At 47.4% G+C, this 25,046-nt stretch overlaps 1 protein-coding gene across 1 annotated transcript in view; it reads right to left on the reverse strand.

The window, feature by feature from the left end:
- The window catches only part of SEC24B (SEC24 homolog B, COPII coat complex component), a 102,133-nt gene that overhangs the window by 56,981 nt on the left and 20,106 nt on the right, over positions 1-25,046 (reverse strand). Inside the window, 2 exon segments of the mRNA XM_039913680.1 lie at positions 3,334-3,453; positions 13,559-13,714. Of these exon segments, the coding sequence (XP_039769614.1) occupies positions 3,334-3,453; positions 13,559-13,714 (276 nt within the window).

Raw genomic sequence — 25,046 nt, forward strand, 5'->3', positions numbered from 1 at the left:
ATTAGCCCCGGAGCATCTTAAAGACAACCAGTCTGAAACTTCTCAAAAGGTCACTCCTTCAAATGGGAAACGGCATATTTTTCCAAATTAATCAACCACTGGTATTTACTGAGTACTTTCTACGTGTAAGGCGCTGTACTAAGCACTTGGGAGAGTATAATGCAACAGAATTAGAAGACCGACTCCCCGCCCTTAACGACAAAAGTGATACACAGTTTCCTACGCAAAGCTGACAAACGGTCTTCTGTTGGATCAAGTTACAGCGCTCCATACACTTACTGTGATATCGCACTGCACCCAAGTTGTGGCTTTATAGCAGAAACGACTCTGTGTGGCATCTCTCGCTTGTCAACGGAATCACCCACGGACAGGGAATGGTGGCTTTGGGGCCACGGTGGGGACAGTTTTGCGGGAGACAGCTGTCTGTCCGGCATCTCCCCTACCCTCTATCATGCCTACGGAGAGTCAACAAACCAGATGCCCATTGGTCAGCAGTCCCGGACGCGTGCACGGGAGGTCAGCATCCCTGTTGCATCTCCGTATACATATAATTTACCACTGCTGCGGTACCACGACAGTAATTTACCACGGGAGCAATTTTCCACGACTCCGGGGGAAGGGCCGACGATTTCAAGCAATCACCTCTGCACAGAAATGCTTGGGGAGCTACGGACAGGCAAGTAGTAAGACGAGATGCAAACACTCATTCAAAAATGACCCGAACTGATGAGAAAATCTACCGTATTGCTCTGAAATCACCGTGAGGAGTTTGATCTATTTTTAGCTCAGAAAAACACTTGCTTCAAAAAATCAGCAACGGGTCTTGGAGGGGATCTACGATACTCTGTTTTCTCTCAAAGCTCACCCAAGCTTTGCACTGCTCAAGTCCTGGAGTCCAGGACATCCTAGAGGAGACTCTTCCTACCGCTGCCTGGGAAACGGAGGAGTGATGGCTCAGAACGGTGAGTGGTGGGCTTCGAGAAGGAGGGGAGGAGAAGCCGTCGTGATTCAGTGGGTTGGTTTCGGGTTTGCTCATTTTTGAGAATTCTGTTCTAGAAAAATCCGTTTCAGGCCGCAATGTACACGGGGCACAGCTAATATCCTGTTTGAAATAAATATCTGTGGAGAGACCACAGGGTCAAACAGGAGATATGTTTCTGGAGACATCTGCCCCTCATCCTGTCCCAGAACCTACTTGGGACCTGAAGTCAGTACATGGGCCTGAATGAGACTGTTTTTCATATATTAAAGCCCCCGGCCCTGGTAAACTTCATCTTGTTTTTTTTGGGGGGGGGGGGCATGGGGTGATGTACTCAGACTCACTCAGGAAGTCAGTGGGCAGGGGAAGGTAAAGGCAGGTCTGCCGTTACCCAGGGCAATCCATGAGGTCGTAAACTCTTTGAGGGCAGGGATCAGGGATTATCAACTTCAAACTTCATTCAATTATATTTATTGAGCATTTACTGTGTGAAGAGCACTGAACTAAGCGCTTGGAAAGTATAATTCAGCAATGAACAGAGACAATCCCTGCCCACAATGACCTCACAGTCTAGAACTTTAATAATAATAACAATAATAATGTTGGTATTTGTTAAGCGCTTACTATGTGCCGAGCACTGTTCTAAGCGTTGGGGTAGACACAGGGGAATCAGGTTGTCCCACGTGGGGCTCACAGTCTTAATCCCCATTTTACAGATGAGGTCACTGAGGCGCAGAGAAGTTAAGTGACTCGCCCACAGACACACAGCTGACAAGTGGCCGAGCTGGGATTCGAACCCATGAACTCTGACTCCAAAGCCCGTGCTCTTTCCACTGAGCCACGCTGCTTCTATGTTCCCAAGGGATCAGTACAGTGCTCTGCACACAGTAAGTGCTCAATAAATACCACTGAGTGACTGGGAAAACTCTGGAGCCGATCAGGAGGTGATCTGAATGACCTTTCTTCGTTTTCAGCTCTTCCAGGAACAAAACAAAAAAACAAATAGGAACAAGTAGAACTAGGTGCTAATAAGAACTGTGCTGTTAGACACAGGTGAGTTTTGATGCTTGCTCCACAAAATGAGAAATGTTTCCACCTGGTGTGGGCAAGATCCATGTGTTTGCAAGAGGGTAGGGAAGGGAAGTGTTTGATTTTAGGCCAGTTTTCTTAAATCTAGGGCAGCTAGGTTTCAGAGCAATACGGTAAGGGGAAAGTAAGCACAATACAAGTAACAGCACAGAAATTTAGAGTCCCCAAATGTAAGAAATTTATTGTTGTTGTTTTTTTTCCAGAGCCTATGATGAGTCTCAGCACCTGGCCCTTCAAACAATGACACCCAATTGTGAAAGAGCCCAACAATGAGTAATAATTCTGGATGAGGAACAATATGCCCTGAGAAAATACATCTTATTTTGGAATATGCACCACAAAAGCACAGAGATGGGAAAGAACGAAACACGCCTAATGATACGCCACTCGGAACAGTCTGGTCAGAAAGACGCTTGAACACTTTCCCCAAAACAAAAGGAAAACAAAATGCGCTTTGAACAGAAATGACAGAGAAAGAGGCGACTGAAGATCTTGGATCACGAGGACTTTTTTAAGGTAACCGATCCTCTTCCCGGGTGAATTTCATGACGCAAAGGAGAATGAAGCCCAGTGACTCCAAGAACCATTTACTTCTCAAAGAGTTCTAGAGCCAAGAGACTATCCTGGGAATCTATCCAGCAAGGGCAGAAAGGTCGATTTTGGTCTGGCTGTGAAAGAAAACCACTGCTTTTTGAAACCCCTCTGAGGAAGCCAATCTTGAGCTTCTACTATTTGGTTGAGGCAGAGTCGCAACTGTCTGTACAGCCCAAACCACCCACCACGGTAGCGTAAAACACTGTTTCTCTTCGGCTGGACTGCAACAGAGCAACACTGAAGAAACATGCAGGTACTAAAGTTTCATTTCTGCAAAGTGCCCAAGCAACAATCAGTCCAAAGCTCCCACCAGAACCAGGACACGTTTCAAATGCCGTGCATTGGGGTGAAAGGCTGGCGGGGAGATTATAAAAGCATTCTCTCATCATGCAAATCTGCCCGTTTATGAGACGTAATTTACGACGAGATGGTTGGGAAAAACAGAGATGGTCATCTCACCTACCTCGCCTAAACTGCATTTCCAACTACAACGTTTATCATCGAGTTAAACTCTCAACTTCTGGGGTTTTTTGGAGGATGGGGGTTGGAGCGGGGGGACGGAGAGGGGGAGGTTTAAAGCAGAGTCTAAAAACCCAGTCGGAGGAAATAAAAAAAGAAAAAAACAACTAGGGCAGGAAAAGATCAAGAACTAGTGTAAAGCTAAAGCAGACCTGCTTCCTCATCCTCCTCCTCCTCCTCCTCCTCCTCCTCTTCCTCATCATCTGAAGTTGATGACAAGGGAGTCGGTGCTGAGCTAGCTTGGTTATTAATATATCCACCATACTGCATGCCTGTGAAGGGGAGAGCACAAACACAAGTCAAAACCCACAGGGAAGATGAGAAATCAAATCACGTCATTGCATCGAAAAGGAGAGAATTTCAGCCATTCCACAGGAGATCCCCACATGCGCGATACCGAATTGAGAACAGCGAGCATACCTCCGTTACACAGTTGGCAAAACCCCCCCAAAACAGTCGGGACATAGGCTCGTCGGGTTGGGTGTTAGGGGTGCCTCATTCGAACAAATATTTTCCAAAGTGATGAAGTTGGGGCAATGTTCCTGAATATCTGATGGACAGTTGTGCTTTTGGAAATGTTATTTTTTTTTCCTGAATTGAGAAATTCATGGCATTTGTTAAGCGCACACTATGTGCCAGGCATTGTATGTACTGACTGCTGGGTAGATACAAGCTAATCAAGTTGGACACAGTCCCTGTCCCACATGGGACTCTCAGTCTTAATCCCCATTTTGGCAGATGCGGTACCTGAGGACCAGAGAAGTGAAGTGACTTGCCCATGGTCACACAGCAGAGTCGGGATTAGAATCCAGGTCCTTCTGACTCCCAGGCCCAGACTCTATCCACTAGGCCAAACTGCTATTTTTTGAAATTTAAAACATTAATCCAAGCTAGCTTTTCTCGAGCTGAAGGAGTGAAAAAAGCCAACGATTCAGCTGAGTTCTGGCTCAAAGCAGTCCTGTGGGTACCTAAAAGGGAAGAAACTGCAGGCCACTACTACAACTAATTAATAGTAGCCTCAGTGGGTCCATAGCTCCTTCTCTGGAGAGGCCGGAAATGGGAAAAGAGGGAGAAAAATCAGGTGAGCTCCGAGTGGCTTGGGAACTGGAGACAAATTTTGCAAAAAGAGAACCAAAATATGTAATAAATCACTCCAAATCAGGTAGAAATTTGGAAGTCCAAGTTTTGCTTCATTAATAAAGTCTGCTTTTTTTTTAAAAAAAAAAACTCCTTCTGGGGTACTCAAGCTGTTCTAAAAGGGGAAATTCAAGAATGATTATGGATAAAGTAAGGCCATTTTTAAAGAATAAATATGTTTGTAGCACAAATCTGACAAGAGAACCTACGTTGAAAGAAAAAAAGAAAAAGGTTACTTTTCCTGGAGGTTTTCACAGGGGACCAATGAGTCTTTCTCTGATTCACTAAATTCTCAAGCAGGCATTTTGATGTTCTCCAATAAACCCTTTTTAAGTATTTTTAATTAATGGCAGGCCCATTAAACAAAGCTACCCAGAACTGTTCAAAATTCTGGGAACCATCCATACCTTTTCAACCCCATTTATAAAAAATAATACTGGTGGATGGATAAATATTAGGTCAAATAAAGTACTTGGAAGTACTTTATACTAAAAAGTTTTTACTGGGTTTTTACTTACATATTGTTCTAGAATTAGAAATGTTGGCAAGACGAGAAAACTAATAATAATAATAGTAGTTGTGTTATTTGATAAGCACTTACTACGTGCCAGGCACTGAGGTAAGCACTGAGGCAGACATAGTATATACAGATTGGACACAATCCCTGTTCCACACGGGGCTTGCAGCCTAAGTAGGAGGGGAGAACAGATACTGAATCCCTATTTTACAAATGAGGCAACAGGTAGAGAGAAGCTAAGTGACTTGCCTAAGGTCATCCACAGCAGGCAAGCGGCAGAGGCAGGATTAGAACCCGAGTTCTGACTCCCAGGCCTATACTCTTTCCATCAGGCCACCCTACTTTCCTGCAACCTTCAATCCCTCGATCCTCCCTCTAAATCTGGAGAAGAAATAATACTAATAATTGTGGGGTTTGTTTAATGAGGAGGAGTATACTGAAGTAGAAAGAGTCTGGGAATCAGAGGAAGTGGATTCTAATCCCGGCTCTGCCACTTGTCAGCTGTGTGGCCTTGGGCAAGTGACTTGACGTCGCTGTGCCTCTGTTTCCTCCTCATTGGCAGAATGGGGATTAAATCCTACTCCTTCCTACACAGACGGTCCAAAAAGGGTCAATGAGCACTTAACAAATAGCATCATTATCATTACTATTAATAAACTTTGCCAATTCAGGTAGCAGCAATTACTCCAAAGTGTATTTTCCTCATGCTTGAGAAAAATATACTCTGAAGCCTAACCAAATTGAAATACAACTATTCCTGGCCATGCTAGACACACTACCAAGCTTGTATATCGGAGTTATGAAGTCTTTTTTTAGGGAAAAAAAAAGTGGCAGAAGATCAATACTCAAAGCTACTCCTTTGTATCTGCCTCTATAAGTCCCCTTTATTGGGAAATAAGGCATTTTCTTTCAAAATCACGAGGGTTCGGACATTTAAAAGTATAAAGAAGAAGGCCAATTATCTAATGCAATCGGGACCAAGATGAGCTCTAAAATCCAAAATTATACAGGCAACTTTAAAGATGACAAAGCCAATGACCCAATCTTGAAAAGACAATTAAGAAGTCACAAAAACACTGTTGTAGGTGCCGACTGAAGTTTAAGACGACATCTTTATGTTGTGTTTGTCTAATAAAGTTCTCCTTTTGGTAGTTGCCCTGTCTGAATCTTTTGTAAAGCACAGTACTAGGCACTAGGGAATGTATTGGAGGAGAATAATAATAATAATCATGGCATTTGTTAAGTGCTTACTATGTGCCTGGCACTATACTAAGCGCTGGGATGGATACAAGCAAATCGGGATGGACACAGTCCCTGTCCCACATAGGGCTTACAGTCTCCATCCCCATTTTACAGATGAGGTAACTAAGGCACAGAGAAGTGAAGCAATTTGCCTAAGGTCACTCAGCAGACACATGGCAGAGCCAGGCTTAGATCCCATGACCTTGAGACTCCCAGGGCCGTGCTCTATCCGCTATACCATGCTGCTTCTTACTGAGAAAACAGGGTCTCACTGAGAGGACGACACGGGGAGACAAGCAAACACAAAGACGAACGCACAGGCTGTTAGGACTGGAGCCCCGATTGAGAAAACCACAAGCACAAGGAAATAATCAAATGAAGAAACCCAAGAAATACACAGGTAACACAGGAGCTGTGGGGTTGCTGATGGGACGGAGAGGCTCGGGAAGAAAGTTATGAGAGGTGAACCAGGACAAGTTTATTTGAAGCCTCTGAAGAAAGAAAAGGAGGAGGCTCGGTGGATGGTGCAGGGGGCGGGGGAATGTTCCAGATGGAAAGGATGACGTGAGCAACGGATTAAAATTTGCATGTCTAATTTGCCACCTATGTATTCTCTCCCAGCATTTACAGCAGTGCCCTGCATAGAGTAATCACTTATTAAATATTACTACTATTAACAGTAGGGGGAACGTGTCTGTTAAATTGTTATACTGTACTCTCCCAAGTGCTTAGTCCAGTTCTCGGCACACAGTAAGAGCTCAATAAATAATAATAATAATGTTGGTATTTGTTAAGCGCTTACTAGGTGCAGAGCAGTGTTCTAAGCGCTGGGGTAAATACAGGGTAATCAGGTTGTCCTACATGAGGCTCACAGTCTTAATCCCCATTTTCCAGATGAGGAAACTGAGGCACAGAGAAGTTAAGTGACTTGCCCACAGTCACACAGCTGACATACAACTGATTAAGTCCAAGAGACGGTTCGAAGTTGAGCCTGAGGGAAGTGAGAGTCCAACTTTGAGGGGTAGAATGGAGTCAGCTGATGGAGAGATCTGAAATCAAAAATCAAGAGTTTTTTGCTTTAATGAGATAGGCAATACGGTGACGTTAGAGGTTTTTGAGGGGAGGGGAGTGAGGTGATCAGCTCAACTTTTCAGAAGCTGTTCGTCTACGTGTACACAGCAGACATTGAAGAAGGGAGAGACTGATGGCAGGGAGACCCGGTACAGGAGGTTGTCAAAGAAACCTAGGAGTTGGGAAGGGTTTGAACCAGGGTAGAAGGAGCAGGTGGATGGACATTTTAATGAGAATGAATCTGCAGGTGCAGGAGACGGAGTACCAAGGCAGTTAAAGATGGTCCTTCTGTGGAATCTCGCTTCTCTCCTACTCCCCACCCGCCGCGCTCGCCCAGCGCTAACCTATTCTGTCTCGTCTAACTCACCACCAACCATCTCCCATGTCCCGCCTCTGGCCCGGAACACCCTCCCTCTTCATATCCGACAGATGACCACTCTTCCGGCCTTCACAGCCTTCTTAAAGGCACATCTCCTCCACGAGGCCTTCCCCTACTGAGACCTCATTTCCCCTAATCCCACTCCCTTCGGTGTCACCTATGCACGTGGACCCGTACCCTAGAAGCCCTTGATATTCACTCCACCCTCAGCTCCACAGCAAGCACAAATGAATTACGGATAGATCCGTCTGTATTCCCCCCCAGGGTGGCACCTGGAGAGTTTCCAGTCCTCTACAGTGTCGGCTATGGGAGGGAGAGTCAAGCAGAGGCCTACCCATTCGCCAGGGGAAGGCAATCCGCTCCAAGTCAAAACTCCCCTGTGCTGGGCAGCAGTGGCACGGGAGAGTGTCGAGGACGGAGACTCAATTTTACTGCGTGGAAGGAGGCGATGTTAAACCACTTCCGTATTTTTACCAAGAAAACCCTACGGATACACTACCTAAGCGATTACAGGTGGAGGCGGGGCGTTCCTAGTGTCGCTAAGAGTCAGAAGCGACTCAGCGGCATAAGACATCTGTATTACTGCCTGCCTCCCCCTCTAGATCGTAAGTTCCTCGCGGGCAGAGATCATGTCTTCCGACCTTCTTATAATGTCCCTTCTGAAGTGCTCAGTAAGGTGCTCTAACACAGTAAGCGTTTGATAAATACCACTGACTGATTGAGGCACAGTGGTGGCGATTACAGTGATGGGATTTGGGAAGAAAGCCAGGTTGAGTTTCAGACAGGCTACATATCTGAGAAACACCAAGGACACACACTGCCCTGGTGAGCAGGGGAGAGGTCGGGCAACCGGAGATGCCCATTTGGGAGTCACCCACATAGGCCCGAGAAGGGATAACCCTGGGAGCTGATGACTTAGGTCCTCCAGAGAGGAAACCAAGGCACGGGGGGGGGGGGTGAAGGTCATACCGTCTGCAAGAGGGCAGAGCTGGGCTTAGAATTTACGTCTCCTGACTTCCAGACCCAAACTTTTTCCATCGTGCTTCCTGGCCTGAATTATTTTATCATTCACCTTCTCAGAAGACCCAGATGATCTGTGGAGGTCCAATAATCCTTCGGTAGCATCTTTGAACCTTTATGGTGGACAGAGCCCTGCACTAAGGGACGCCAGCTTGTTGGCGACAGGGAATGTCTATTTATTGTCCCGTTGTACTCTCCCAAGCGGTCAGTACAGTGCTCTGCACACAATAAGCGCTCAGTAAATACGATCGACCGAATGAATAAGAGACAGCGTCCGCTCTCCCAGGCAGAAGAAGCAGGCACACGGGCATTTACGGAAGGGAGGATTTTCGGCTCTAGATTCTCTCGTCTCTTGTTCCCCCCTTCTCTCATAAAGCAGTGGTAGTGGCCACGGCAGCCCCACAGATGGGCTTTGAACTCTGGCCCGGCATGAAGTTGTGCGGCACCAAGACGTCTCCCTCCCCCACCTGGCTTTGAACTCCGTGGTAGCGGAGAGCCAGGTGGATCAAAGGGAGCCCCAGCGCGGGCTTGGACTGCTATGGCAACAGATAACTGGAAGACATCAAAGTAGCCTCAGTGCAGAGTTTGAACGACACAACAACACAGAGACACCTGCATCATCCCAGAGCTTAGTTGCCATAGCCACGACTTAGTGGGTTGTACCCACCCCAGAGCTTAATACAGTGCCCGGCACATAGTAAGCACTTAAATACAATTACTGTAATTATTATTATTATTATTATTAAAATGGAGGTCCGTCACCTCCTCCCCGCCAATCACAGGTCTCAGAGAGCTCTGAAGACCGTGGCAGGGAACGAAGCTCGGAAATCAGTGACGGACCTCACAATGGGAGAAGGGAGCGTGGCAAGTAGGCTGATCTGCACCGGTGATACCGGGGTCAGGCTTATTTTCTCGCCCACTGACTCTAATCAAAGCTTCATTTTGAAAGGGTAAACACAGTATCGCAGTCTCATCTTAGTCTGAGAGCAGTGGGTTTTGTTTCTGGAAGTCTTTCTTTCAGGAAATAATTTGCTACTGTGCTCCAAATCTTGGATTGATCCTGGGGAACAGGCCGCCTTGTGACATTTTTTTTTCTAGACCAAGCACACTCTCCACACCTGAATGATCACAAAGCACGAGGGTGACCCTTTTTTTCAATCATTTTACATTTAGGTGAGAGAATTCATAATGATAATTATAATAATTGTGGTCTTTTTTAAGCGCTCACTGTGTACGTTACTTTACTAAGGCACCGTACGAAGGGCTGGGGTGAACACGACCAAATTGGGTTGGACGGAGTCCCTGTCCCACTTGCCCCCCCTCCCCAAGTCTAAATCCCCATTTTCCAGGTGAGACAACTTGAGGCCCAGAGAAGCCAAGTGACTTGCCCAAGGTCACCCAGCAGACAGGTGGCGGATCGGGGATTAGAACCTACGACTTTCTGACTGCCAGGCCCGTGCCCTACCCCTACGCCATTCTGCTTCCCAAATGGGAGTCAGATTTTGCTCGGCGATGACTCTTCATTAAGACCAGTTTCATCGGCAGAGTAAATAAAACATTCATCACACTGGATGAGGCCTTCGGTCGAGGCACAAAACTGAGCACTGCGGGTTCACGTTTGAGGTCCGGGACCTGGTGGCCGTGGGCCCCAGTGAAAGGCTGACTACGGCTTCAGGGTTTGTTGGCCAGATGGTTCCCGGGAGCCTCCAGGGCCGGGGGGGGGCAGTTGGCTCAGCCTGGCCGTGGCTGGACAGATCTGAGTACCGGCTACAATTTCTTTACGAACACTGAGTTTCCTCTGGCTCTAAAATGGCTTTTTAAAAATCTACCTGTGCGAGGTTTGAATTCAGGCACAGGTTGGTTCATTTGAGGATTTTTTTTTCTTTTAAAAATGAACATATGAGTAAGCTCCTTGGGGGTGGGGATAAGCTCCTTATAATAATAATAATGGTATTTGTTAAGTGCTCACTACGTGCCAGGCACTGTACTAAGCACTTGGGTGGTATGAGCAAATCCAGTTGGACGCAGTTCACGTCTCACACAGGGCTCACATTCTTCATCCCCATTTTACAGATGAGATAACAGGGAAGTGAGGCAGCTTGCCCAAAGCCGCACGGCAGAGAAGTGGCGGGGCCGGGATGAGAACCCATGACCTTCTGACTCTCAGGCCTGTGCTTTATCCATTAAGTCACGCTGGTTATGGGCAGGGAACGGTGTCTGCAAATTATTTTCTATTGCAATAATAATTGTAGTGTTTAAGCGCTTACTATGTGCCAAGCACTGTACTAAGCACTGGGGTATAGACAAGCAAATCGGGCTGGATACAGTCAGTCCCTGTCCCAGGTGGGGCTCACAGTCTTAATTCCGATTTTACAGATGAGGAAACTGAAGCACAGAGATCTGAAGGGACTCGCCCAAGGTCACACAGCAGACAAGTGGCAGGGCCGGGACTACACCCTGGCTCCACTGACTCCCAGGTCCAGTGTCTTTCCACTAGGCCACACTGTTTCGGCTGCTGCTTCTGGTTTAAGTCCTTTAGGGGGGTTTCCTCTAGGAGACCATTTTTAGGGGGCTGCTTAGTGAAAACCATCTTCCCTGTTGCCGAGACACCACCACTGAAGGAAATAAGTAAAACTGATCTTCAGGGAACAAATCCCTTATGATGGTGGCCTTTCTAAGTTCAAGATTTCAAAAAGATTTTCGAGGTGATACTAGAGAATCTCTCCTTTCCTCCTTGGGGCTCCATTTGGCCTCAGGCACTGGACACTGAAAGGAAGCAAGAAGCCCAATGAAAACATCTCCGTGCCTCACTTACCTCATCTGTAAAATGGGGACTAAGACTGTAAGCCCCATGTGGGAAATGCACTGTGTCCAAGCTATTAGCTTGTATCTATCCCATTGCCTGGCACAGTAAGTGCTTAACAAATACCATTAAAGAAAATAAATCAATGAGCAATTCCAACCACACCAGGATGACTAACAGAGCAGTTTCCACCAAGCAGAAAGCGTCTCCTTCGGCCAAAAAATGAAAACTGCCTTCTCCCCACCTAAAAAACAATCCTTTTTCCTCAGTGATCTTCTCGAGTGACTTTTACGGACAAGTCAGAGCAGTGGGTTCTTGGCCAAGAATGCTTTTCTTGTACAGGCAGGTTACTAGTAAAATGGAAAAAGACAAAAAGGCTGTGTTTTTTTCCCACTGGAACTGGAGGTGAGGACAATTTTCAGAACGAGGCAGGATGGTCTCCTTGACCATCCTGGAGGAGAGGGGATTAGAAAGAAAGACGGGAAGAGGGAAAATGGAATGAGACTGAAATAGGCACCGATGTGACAGGAGAACACGAGAGAAAGATGGGTGACAAGCAGATCATCTGTCTAGTCCCAAGAGATACATGCCAAATGCCTTCTGTTTAAGCCCTTTACGTATGTTTCTCTAGAACGCACAGGTTATGGGTGTTGTTAAACACTTCCTATGTGTCAAAAAACGTCCTAAGCACTGGGGCAGACTGTGAGCTCGTTGTGGGCAGGAACGTGCCTGTTTGTTGTTATACTGTACTCTCCCAAGAGCTTAGTACAGTGCCTTGCACACAGTAAGCACTCAGTAAATTCCACTGAATGAATGAATAGGTAGGTACAAGTTCATTAGGTCAGACACAGTCCCTATCCGGCCCGGGTTTCACAGGAAGTAGGAAGGAGGACAGGCATTTAATTCCCACTTTACTGTGGAGGAAACTGAGGCACAGAGAAGTGAAGTGACTTGCCCAAGGTCACCCAGCAGGCAACTGGCAGGCAGGATGAGAACCCAGGTCCTCCGACTCCCAGGCCCGTGCTTTCTCTCAGCCCACACTGTTTCTCCCTCCTTCTCCTAGGTGCTTTACCTGTTACTGTCCCCAAAATGCCCTAAGCAAAAGCCGGATCTCTTTTTGGATGCAGAGACCTGGGTGTTTTTCCCAGTATCTTACCTGATTTTCAGAGCTACTCGGATCTCTTCCCCGGTCTGCCCGACATTCATCTCCAGGGGCAAGCGCACCCCAAGGGACAGCAACCGTGTGTAATTCCCACCTGAGGATTCTCTCCCAGCACTTTTTCTACAGTGCTCTGCCCATAGTAAGCGCTTAATACATCCTATCACTACTGAAACTGAGGTAAAAAAACTGAAGAATGATCTAGTACTAGAACTTAGTTGAAATGAGTGGAAAAAAAAAATATGATACTTGCAGTTTGGACCCCAATATTCACCTTGCCTGGTTCGAGTTCCAAGAGTTTAAACCACACAGATGGATTCTGGTCCCATGATTTGGCCCAAGCTAAGAAATTGAGGGTCTATGTGAGAAGTCAACTTGCCGACGTTAGAGAGCAACGCCAAACTATTGATCAGAGAAAGCTCTTTTGGTCGGACTCTTCGATGGCGACTGGATTTCGCTGGGTAGTGCTTGAAAGGAGCGAGAGAGAGCGGGGCAGGGCCTGGGTCCCAGAGGCACTCCCCGATTAGCTGCCGTCTCCCTGTCGGATACCTCATCCCCCTCCTCAAGACTGAGCCCCGAATGGGACAACGGACTGTGTCCAATCAGATCATCTCGTACTACGTCGGATATGGCTGCCTCATATCCATCCCAGCGCTTAGTACAGTGCTTGGCACATAGTAAGCACTTAACCAATACCACTATTAACACTATTATTATTATTATATGAGAAGGGACAAGCCCGGATTCTGAGCCCACAACCGTTGATTTGTGAAATGACAGCGCGCTCAAAAATAATGAATTGAACAGAAATGAGAGCGCACGGACTTCATCGCTTTCTGTGGACCGTCACTCCAGATGTGTACATAATTCTGAGCTGACACTTATGAAACCAGGGTAGGATAACACGGGACGAGTTTCAGTCTGCTCAAGCCTCTGCACCCATGGGACAATTTTGCTTGCTGTTGACTACAGCATGGTCGATCGGGTGGCTTTAAAAGTTGGGTCTGGCAGAAGGTCTCGACCGCAAAGCGGTTAAACTTCTCAAATACCTTCTTGCACTGACGGATCCGACGGATGCGAAAGCGGGGCCCCGGGCTGGGTCGGCTGCTGCCCCGGAGCCGCCTGGGGTTTCCCTGACGAGGAGGCTGGACACGCCTTCGGCCGTTGAACGCTTTGGTTTGTGGGACGGGATGGAGAACCTGCGACTGAAGAGAAGACCGGCTTTTACCCACAACGGCCAGGCTCAAATGGCCTAGGGAGGTTGACAACATTTCTTAAAGAGCAGAAGTAGAAACAGAGAATAATAATGACAGCATTTGTCTAGCACTTACTATGGGCCAAGCACTGTTCTAAGGGCTGGGGTATATAAAAGGTAATCAGCTTGTCCCACGTGAGGCTCACGGTCTTAATCCCCATTTTACAGATGCGGTAACTGAGGCACGGAGAAGTGGTTTGTCCAAGGTCACAGAGCAGACGAGTGACGGAGCCGAGATTAGAAACGACGTCCTCTGACTCCCAAACCCGTGCTCTTTCCACTAATTCACGCTGCTTCTGTGCAGAAACGCCTGCACAGGAACGGTGGAATTGAGGCTTTAGATTCCCCATCCTCACCCTCTCAGGAGAAATGTTAGGGGGAAAAAAGCGCATACAATAATGTATGTCTTTATTGTACTCTCCCAAGCACTTGGTACTTGCTCTGCACATAGTAAACACTCAAATACCACTGACTGACATCACAATAATAATTGTGGTATTTTGTTAAGCACCTTCTATGTGCCGGGCACTGTACTAAGCGCTGGGGTGGATATAAGCAAATTGGGCTGGACACAGTCCCTGTCCGACGTGGGATTCACAGTCTCAATCCTCATTTTACAGAGAGGTGAAGTAACTTGCCCAAGGTCACAGTGCAGGGCATGAGACAGACATTCATATCAATAAATGAGAGATTTGTAGAGAAGTGCTGTGGGGCTGGCCGGGGGGAGAAAAGAGGGAGCAAATCAGGGCGATGCAGAAGGGAGTGGGAGAAGAGGAAAGGAGGGGCTTAGCCTGGGAAGATACCTAAGAAATCCAGGATCTTTAGTAAGTTCCAAATCTAGAAATAAATCGCCCTTATTCCAGAGTTTCGAGAAGCCCGGAAGCCTGAACAGCTATTTTTCGTGGGAGAGAAAAGCAATTCTTAAGACTAGTCTTCGGCCTTTGATGATTTTACCAGGGTTGACTCTCTAGAGGACTATGGCGGGGCTGAACGCTGAATAAAATCGGGCGAACACAGAGCTCTTCATTAGGTTAATAAGGGTCCCTGGGGTTACTTCAATGTCTCAGAGGGGGTACGGGCCTCTTGGCCGCCTCTGCTGAGCTCGCTGCTTCCGCCAGCCCTGCAACAATCAGAAGGCCTGGAGACTTGGAAGCCACACGGGAGAAGAAGAAAAACCACTTCGGCTGTCGTCGCCACCATCAACACTGTCACCACCACCCCTGGCAGCTCTCTAATAATAACAATAATAATAATGTCGGTACTTGTTAAGTGCTTACTATGTGCAGAGCACTGTTCTAAGTGCTGGGGGAGATACAGGGTAATCAGGTTGCCCCACATGAGGTTCACAGTCTTAATCCCCATTTTACAGATGAGGGAACTGAGGCACCAAGAAGTGAGATGACTTGCCCAAAGTCACACAGCTGACAGGTGGAGGAGCTGGGATTAGAACCCATGACCTCTGACTCCTAAAACCGGGCTCTTTCCACTGAGCCACGCAGAGTATAGGCCTTGGGGTGGGTGGGAAGCCCCAAAACCACCCACCCCCCAAGTTCTAAAGCCACATGCCCCGAGGATTTGCTTAGGGGAAGTTGTAGGAAAAAAGTCCAACTTCTCTAATAATAATATTCATCAGGCACTGTACTAAGCGTTGGGATACATACAAGATCATGGGGAAACACATGGGGCTCGCAGTCTGATTAGGAGGGAGAACAGATTTGGAATCCCCATTTCACAGCGGAGGAAACTGAGGCACAGAGAAGTGACTTATCTGAGGACAACCGGCGGAGAAAGGATTAGAACCCGGAATCTCTGCCTCCCAGGCCCGTGCGCTTTCCATTACACCACACTGCCAGCTGCGGCTCTGTTCTGAAGAGGGAGAGGGCGGAGAGAGCGGGGAGGGGCCTGGCGGGGGAAGAGGAGATGGGTTGAGGAGAGGCTGGTGGAGGTGTGAGCCCTGAGGCGAAACCCGGAGCCTGCGGGTTAGTTTCCAAAAACGACGGACTGATCCGGGCCCACCAACTCATTCCAAACCTGCCTACTCCTGTGTCCTTTTCAAACTTTTAGATGCCACTTCGGGGCTGCCTGCGTGACTGAGTTCTTTAAAACTAAAAATATAATGGGATCTGTTAAGCTCTTACTATGTGCCAGATACTATACTAAGTGCTGGGTTGGATACAGGCAAGTGAGGTTGGACACAGTCCCTGTCCCACTTGGAGCTCACAGTCTGACTCCCCGGTTTACAGATGAGGGAACTGAGACCCAGAGAAGTGAAGTGACTTGCCCAAGGTCACTCACCAGACAAGTGGCAGAGCCAAGATTAGAACCCATGACCTTCTGACTCCCAGGCCCACGCTCCATCCACCATGCCATGCTTCTCAACGCCAGGCAACTTAAGACTACTAGTTATTCGGTGCTTCCTGTGAGCAGAGCACGCGACTACACACTGGGAAATTATGAGAGGACCAAATTCAAAAAGAAAAAAAAAGCTCAAGAAAACCATCAAGCCACTCCTTATAAGACCCTTGGAAGTTCATTTAATCCTACTTTTAGAGGGCGATTCTGGAAGAGGCTTTTCACTTTCTAGAGTTGAGAGGGAATCGATATTCTTTTTTTTGTTTTGTTTTAATGGGAAGGAGAGCGACCGAAATTCTCAATGGACAGAATTAAAGGTTATAGTCAGCCAAACTTGTTCCCACAAGCAGCTTGAGTAACTGCCACAGAGATGAGATACGGATTCAGACAGTGATTCAAGACACAACCGTCAACTAGAGAACAAAGCTCGCCAAGAACATTTGAGAAACTACTCATTTTCAACTCGTTTAACCTCGATAAATTGGTATGGTTTCAACACCTTTCTAGCATGCGAAGACCAGAGAGGGGCAGTGGGGAACCGACTTGTCTCAACTCTTTTGCCGAAACACGAAAAATATGTCATTTAAACTTTCGGATCGGAGGAAACAGTAGCGCGACACAGGCGTAGACACAGGTGTATAATCACTTATGCAGCTCCAAGAAATCCGGGAGCATTTGGACGGAGAGCCTAAATGCAAAGATTAGCATAAAGGTGAGATTAGCACTAAGTACAAAGAGAAGCAGCGTGACATACTGAATTCAGCATGGGCCCGGGAGCCAGAGGAGCTGGGTTCTAATCCCGGCTCCATCGTGCGTCTGCTGTTTGACCTTGGACAAGTCACTTCACTTCTCTGGGCTCCGTTCTCCCATCTGAAAAAATGGGGATTAAGACTGTTAGCCCCATGTGAGACGTGGACCGTGTCCGACCTGATTATCTTGTATCTACCCCAGTGCTTAGTACAGGGTCTGGAACACAGTAAGCACTTAAATACCATTAAGAAAAAATGATTAGGAATCTCACAGGGGAGACTGCACCTCAAACAGCACAAGCATAGAAGACTCTTTCAAAATAAAACTACTTTGAGTATAAAAAGTCTCAGTCTTGGTTTTGCTAATCCATCAGTCAACTGTATTTCCTGGGCGCTTACTGTGTGTTTTAACAATTTTTTTTCTGGTATTCGTTAAGCGCTTACTAGACTTTAAGCTCATTATTCATAGGGAACTTGTCTGCTAATTCTGTTGAATTCTGCTCTCCCAAGTAGGTCCATCAGTGCATCGGATTTATTGAGCGCTTACTGTCTGGACCCCCAAATTAACCCAAGACAGACATTCTCCTGACTCCTCCACTTTAACCATATCTCTCCTCCTCAAAATCTATAGAAGAGCCGTATTTCTTAATCTATCAATCGACGGTATTTGAGTGCTTACTCTGTGCCAAAGCGGGGAAGGTATCCCAAGTTAATGGACACATTTCCTGCCCTCAAGGGGCTTACAATCCAGTGAGGAAGACACAGACACTAAGGTTCCAGGCAGGAGGAAGCAACAGAGTGCAAAAATATGCGAAAGGTCTACACGTAAACTTTACGGGCAAACGGGCACTTTGCTTCACCACAAAGTTCAACCTTCAAGACTTGACCTCAATTCCCACCTCTTTGCTCCATTCAGTGATCCAAAGCTGATTCTCCCCACTGACATGCTATTCCAGGTGCAAGGATCTTTATTTTATTTTTTATTTTTTGGCTTCACACCCTTTTGATGAAATTCCCAGATTTTACAAAGAGTTCCCTTTGTTTAAATTTGGGATCATTCAGATGCAACAAAACTTCTGATTCTCCAATGTTTGGGAGCAAATCTATTTTCAGTTGTACAGTACTTCAGGTACTGAGGGAAGAAGATGGGGGCAAGCATTCAGTACAGTGCTCTGCAATCTGTCAATCAATGGGATTTACTGAGTGCTTCCTATGTGAAGAGCACTGTACTTCGGAATAATTATAACGGCGGTATTTGTTAAGTGCTATGTGCCAGGCACTGTACTAAGCACTGGGATGGATCCAAGCAAATCGGGTTAGACACAGTCACTGTCCCTATTGGGGTTCACAGTCTTCATCCCCATTGTACAGATGAGGTAACTGAGGCAACAGAGAAGTGAAGAGGAGAAAGCAGCGTGGCTTAGTGGAAAGAGCCTGGGCTTCGGAGTCAGAGGTCATGGGTTCGACTCCCGGCTCTGCCACTTGTCGGCTGTGTGACTGTGGGCAAGTGACTTCACTTCTCTGGGCCTCAGATACCTCATCTGTAAAATGGGGATTAACTGTGAACCTCACATGGGACAACCTGATTCCCCTGTATCTACCCCAGTGCTTAGAACAGTGCTCGGCACGTAGTAAGCGCTTAACAAAAACCAACATTAAATGACTTGCCCAAGGTCACCCAGCTGACAAATGGAGGAGCCGGGATTAGAAGTCCTGTCCTCCTGACTTCCAGGCCCGGGGTCCATCTACTAGGCCATGCTGTTTCCCAGTGTCGGGAACAGAAGAAGTTCTTTCTCTCTCCCGCCAGCAGTTCTGAGAAGGGAGGCAGGGTTATGTTCCACCAACGCACACTTCTAAGGGGCAGAAATAAATCCCAGTTCTTCTCCAGAAATGGTTCAACCTTTTTCTGACGGATTCTCACCCATTTTTCTCCTTTGTAGTTCTGAAGGCCCCAAAATTCGGAAAAAGTTTAACAAAATGAAAAATGAAAACGAAGGCCCAAACCCCGTGCACATGTGCTCTGCACATAGTAATGCTTAATACCAACGTAATAATCTCTACGACCCTGGCATCGTTAGCTAAGAGAGTAGATGAGTTACGGGAGTGAGGTGTGTACTTGAGAGCAGCAGTGTAGCCTAGTGCAAAGAGCACAGGCTCGGGAGGAGTCAGGAGACCTGGGTTCTAATCCTGGCTCCGCACTCACCTTCTGTGTGACCCTGGGCAAGTCACTTCACCTCTCTGTGCCTCAGTTTCCTCACCGGTAAAATGGGGATTCCATACCCTCCCTCTTAGACTTTGAGTCCCATAAGGGGGAGGGAAGGTTTCCGTCCTGATGACCTCCTATCTACCCAGTTCTTAGAACGGTACTTGGCAAAAAGTGCTTAATACCGTAATAATAATAATAATGATGAAGATGATGATAATTTCTGGGTAGGAAAGTGGTTATGGAGGGTCTGCTTGTGTTCGGGAGGGTGGGGAAAAGGTCTTCCCAGTAGAGATGAGCAAACGTTTATGTGCTTGACTAATGGCCGACTTTCAATTTCAACAGCCCCTTGGGAAAGTGATATCATTCAGGCAAATTAATGTCAATTTGACACAAATTCCCAGGTTCTATACAAATGTCCTTGCATCCTCACACAGCTGCAAGACAATGCCACCAAACCAAGCTCTCCAGACTCCTAAAACCCCACCGGCCCCGGGGGTCTGGGGGAGCAATCCCACCTGACTTTAATACCTTCGGAAATCCCAGGGAGTCGCTCGGGCGAGCCAAGACATTATGTTTGCGGTTTCATCTCCGACGCACGACACGGTTCCAACTCACACACCTGAGCCCAACTGCGGCACGAAGCAAATACCCTGAGCCTCCTCCAAGGGAATGGGGGATGAGAACGTCTGAGAGGAACTTTGCTCTGAACCAGGAGGTAGGCATTAACTGTACTAATGAACAGAACAGATCTCAAGGGCTAAAAGGCAGGGCTTCCCACGAGGCTACGACCTTTCCGAACTGATTCAGCGGGGATTATCAAGACGCGGCATGGCCTAGTGGATAGAGCACGGGCCTGGCCAGCGGACAACCTGGATTCTAAACCCGGCACCGCCGCCCATCTGCTGCGGGACCCTGGGCGAGTCACTTCACTTCCTCTGTGCCTCAGTTACCTCATCTGGAAAACGGGGGTGAAGACCGTGAGCCCCATGCGGGACCCGGACTGCGTCCGACCTGATCAACCTGGGTCTACCCCAGTGCTCAGTACGGTGCCTGGCACATAGTAAGGGCTTAACAAATAGCAACGCAGGCAACATGTTCTTGTCTGTCCGTCTCCCCCGATTAGACCGTAAGCCCGTCGAAGGGCAGGGACTGTCTCTGTAACAGATTTGTACATTCCAAGTGCTTAGTACAGTGCTCTGCACATAGTAAGTGCTCCATAAATACCATTGAATGAATGAATGAATGAACAGAAGTTCTGAACCCAGTCACCAAGGGTCACACCGCTCATCACTCTCCCAGGTGAGGCGACGGAGACCGAGGAACATTAGAAGTTTGCCCATTCGTTCATTCAATCGTATTTATTGAGCGCTTACTGCGTCAGAGTGCTGTACTAAGCTCTTGGAAAGTACAATACAGCAGTAAAGAGAGATAATCCCTGCCCGCAACGGGCTCACATGACTGGGGTCCCAAAATAACCTTTAGTCTCAAATATTTCAGGCTTGCAAAGTTCAACTGTTAGCGTAGCTACTGGATAAAAGCCTTCAGAAGTGGTCACGGCCTAGACGGGAGGCAGGATGCCCTGGGGATCGGGGTCTGTCTCTACATTAAAATCCTCCAACCTTTCTCCACTTAGTTCGGTGCTTTGTCCGGAGGAAGTACTTAAGAAATGCAAGAGATAGCAGCTAGGATAAAGCAGGAGGAACGTGGGCCGAGAACTGAGAGTGATACACGTGTTGATGTAAAGTGTTGAGGTGACAGAGGGGGTTTTGGAGACAAGTTGTGGTATTAGAGAATCAGTCGGGGGTATTTACTGAGCACTTACTGTCTGCCGAGTACCGAGCTGATTGCTTGGGAAAGCACAATACTAAAGAGTCGAAAGACTCGATCCCTTACCACGACCCGCTTCCAGACAACTTCGGGACTTGGCTTTGCACCCTTTATTCACCCCTCCCTCAGCCCCACGACACTTATAATAATAATGATAATGGTACTTATTAAGCACTTACTATGTGCCAAGCACTGGTCTAAGCGCTGGGGTAGATACAAGTTAACCAGGTTGAACACAGTCCTTGTCCCACTTGGGGCTCACACTTTTATCCCTATTTTTTACAGATGAGGCAACTGAGGTACACGGAGTTTAAGTCACTTACCCAAGGTCACAGAGCAGACTTGAGGCGGGGCGGGACTAGGTGGGACTAGAACTCAGGACCTTCTGACTCCCAGGCCCGTGCTCTATCCACTAAGCCACGATCCGTAATGAACGCATTTCTATTACCGTCTGTCTCCCCCTCTAGACTGTAAGCTCATTGCGGGCAGGGAATGTCTGTTTTTTGTTATATTGTACTCTCCCAAGCGCTTAGCACTGTGCTCTGCACACAGTAAGCGCTCAATAAATGTGGGCAAGTCACTTGACTTCTCTGTGCCTCAGTTTCCTCATCTGTAAAATGGGGATCAACTGTGAGTCTCACGTGGGACAACCTGATTACCCTGTATCTCCCCCAGCGCTTAGAACGGTGCTCTGCACATAGTAAGCGCTTAACAAATACCAACATTATAAATGCCATTGATTGAGGTCTAGATAAAGGAAGGCGAACACAACAAATACATAAAAACCCCATTTAGAACTTAGAGACTCAATCAATCAACGGCATTTATTGAGCGCTTACTACGTGTAGAGCCCTGAACTAAGCACTTGGGAGACAACAACTATAATCAGACTTAGCAGATACACCCCCTGTCCATAATGAACTTAATAATGAAGGCAAGGCACCTGAACAGCAGATGGGGAGGCGGGGGCCGGGGGGGGGGGGGGGGGGAATGTTTGCATTTATAAAGGATTTAATTTACAGGAAGAGAAAGGAAATCAACATCCTGTGGTTAATCCAGGTAACAAGCAGGAAACTGGTCCTTAGGAAAAACGCAAAGGGGAACGGAAAACTCGAACGTGGCTCCGCTGTTCTTTGTCCTGTCGTCCTTTCGTCTTTCGTCCTCTGGACTGTTAGCTGGTTAGGGGCAGGGAATGTGTTTGCTAATTCTGTTTTAGCGTTCTCTCTCAAGCGCTTAGTACAGTGCCCCGCCCATTGTAAGTGCTCAGCAAATATCAATGATTGATTTGGGGATTCCCCACGGGGCCTTGGACATTGCTCTGCAGCACGGCGTAGTGGCTAGAGCACAGGCGTGGGAGTCAGAAGGTCACGGGTTCTAATCCCTCCCTCCACCACTTGTCCGGTGTGTGACCCTGGGCGAGTCACTTCACTTCTCTGGGCCTCAGATACCTCATCTGGAAAGTGGGGATTGAGACTGGGAGCCCCACATGGGACAGGGACTGTGTCCAACTCAATTTGCTTGTATCCACCTCAGCGATTAGTATGGTGCCTGGCACATAGTAAGCACTAAACAGATACCATCTTTATTATTATATGCGGGGCCCTCAAAACGGAACTAAATGAGGCGACGATCGCGAATCTCAAATCATGTGCGTCCTTCCCCGACCCTGCAGGCAGCTGACGGAAAAATGATCGCACTCTCCCTTTCGCCCCCTTAAGATTTATTTTCACTAAATGCCTGAGTGATGCTGAAGACGTCAGTTTCTACTACAACTGCAAGATTTTAACGAGCCAGAAATGAGGCCAGCGGATTTGTACGGAAGGCCCGAAACAGCCAGTTTAGATGAACAAATAAACAAGCTACATGAGCGTACTTCACACGGAGAACCGTCGTCGACATTCTTAATTTCTGCCTTGACAGAAGATTGAGCTCAAGGAGAGTCACATTTGATGCTGAAAAATGAAGCTTGCAGAGCAATATTACACTGTTTGCTTTACGCACACATTCCTGCAGGTTTTCACATTAATTCAGATGGAGGAATATTTAATCCATCTCAAATTCGGGGCACTTTACAAAACATTGAGAACGTCACCCTCTCCCAAAATCACCGTTTATGTTTTCCAATGCTCAGAGAACCACCAGAAAGATGAAAAAAGCAGAGCCAACAGTCTCCATCCTCTCTTTTCCCACTCCTTTTCCTTTATATACCCTAGAAAAATCGTTCGGTACGAACATCTGACGCAACGTCCAACTCGATCCATCGATCGGGTGTATTTTTTGAACGCTTAGTGAGAGCGGAACGCTAGACTAAACGCTTGGGAGAGTACAATGCAGCAAAGTTGGTCGCCATGCTCCCTGCCCACAGTGGCTTACAGTCTAGAGGGAGGCGCTTACTAATCGCTACAATGTCAATTACATCATACTTGGTCCCGGAAAATAACAGTGTTCTAGATACCACCTCCCACGCTCCGGAACCATGACCACAGCCCGCTTTGAGAGCTGTACGATTTCTACCCATAACCTTTAATGTGGATGGCTCCCAAAATAATAAACGCTTCCAAAACTGGAAGCCTAGTGGAAAGAGGGAGGGCCTGGGGGTCAGAGGACCTAGATTCTAATCCCAGCTCCGCCACGTGGCTGCTGTGTGACCTTGGGCAAGTCGCTTCAATTTTCTCTGTTCCCTCATCGGTCAAATGGGGATTGAGACTGCGAGCCCCATGTGGGACAGGGACTGTGTCCAACCTGATTAGCTTGTATCTATCCCAGCGTGTAATATACTGCCTGGCACATAGTAAGCACTTACCAGACACCATTATGATAATAATGATGATGATGATGATAAAAATAATAAACACGCCTGCTGAGCTAGGTTTTCAAAGTAAGGTACCCTATGGCTCTTTTCTAATGTACCCCAAATCACCACGGCCTAGCACGACTGCAGGAACCTCCAATTCCTTCCCACTCTGCTTAAATGGGGTGCAAAGCCTGGGTATGGAGGGGAGAATGAGGTTTTACCTAAGTACACACCACCATCCCTTCTCCTGTCTACTCCTGGCCCACAGTGCAAAGGCAGAAGTTGCATTCTGATCCACCCCCACCACGCCAAAAAGAAGAAAAAAAAAAATCCAGGTTCCGGTGCTCTATTTTGAATGTTATTTAGAACAAATTTCCATAGCAAATTAGAGCAATCTCCTAACAACCCAGCACTTGGGGAGAGGCCCCAGGAAACTCACAGCAAATTTGAAATCCAGTTTAAGATATCCCAGCCTCACCTGGCTGGCGGGTCTAGTAAAAGTATTTATTAAGTGCTGACTGTGTGCAGGGTGCTGTACTAAGTGCTGGGAACGAATACCCAAGTGGGAATCAGACACAGTCCCTGTCCTTAGAGGGGCTCACAGGGAATCTGACGATTACAATCACTCTAGAATGTACGCTCGTTGTAAGCAGGGAATATGTCTCTTGTTGGATTGTACTCTCCCAGGCGTTTAGTACAGTGCTCTGCTCACGGTAAGTGCTCAATAAACGCAACTGAATAAATGCATTCCTCTCCCCAGCTTCCAAGTCTTATTAAAGTTACATCTCCTCCAAGAGGCCTTCCCTAAAGAACCCCTTCTTCCCTCTTCTCCCACACCCTTCTGCGTCACCCAGGTATCCTCCCTTCATTCACCACCCCACCTCCCAGCCCCCAGCCCGAGGTGAGGGCCAAAGTCCTAATCCCGGCTCTGCCACCTGGTTGCTGTGTGACCCTGGGCAAGTCGCTTCACTTCTCTGCGCCTGTCACCTCACCTGCCAAATGGGCATTGAGGTTGTGAGGCCCCTGTGGGACAGGGACAGCACTCGGTACAATGTTTAGGGCAGAGAGCCTGCCTCCATCTGTACCGGAGACAAAGTGAGGCCGGCCGGCTAGACCAGAACACTCAGTGGAATTCAACACAAGTCCTCAGCCTTTTCACTTGGCATATCTGGGGAACATTTTTGTGTCTCTCTGAACGCAGCACGATCCAGGGTGGGAAGGAATGCAAGGGGGCATGTATGAGGTGTTGAAAATCACAACGTGGGTTTTCCTTTTTGTGGGATTCTGCCGTATTCATTCATTCATTCATTCAATAGTATTTATTGAGCGCTTCCTATGTGCAGAGCACTGGACT

This window comes from Ornithorhynchus anatinus, chromosome 12 (assembly GCF_004115215.2).
Source record: "Ornithorhynchus anatinus isolate Pmale09 chromosome 12, mOrnAna1.pri.v4, whole genome shotgun sequence".
Taxonomy (NCBI): Eukaryota; Metazoa; Chordata; class Mammalia; order Monotremata; family Ornithorhynchidae; genus Ornithorhynchus; species Ornithorhynchus anatinus.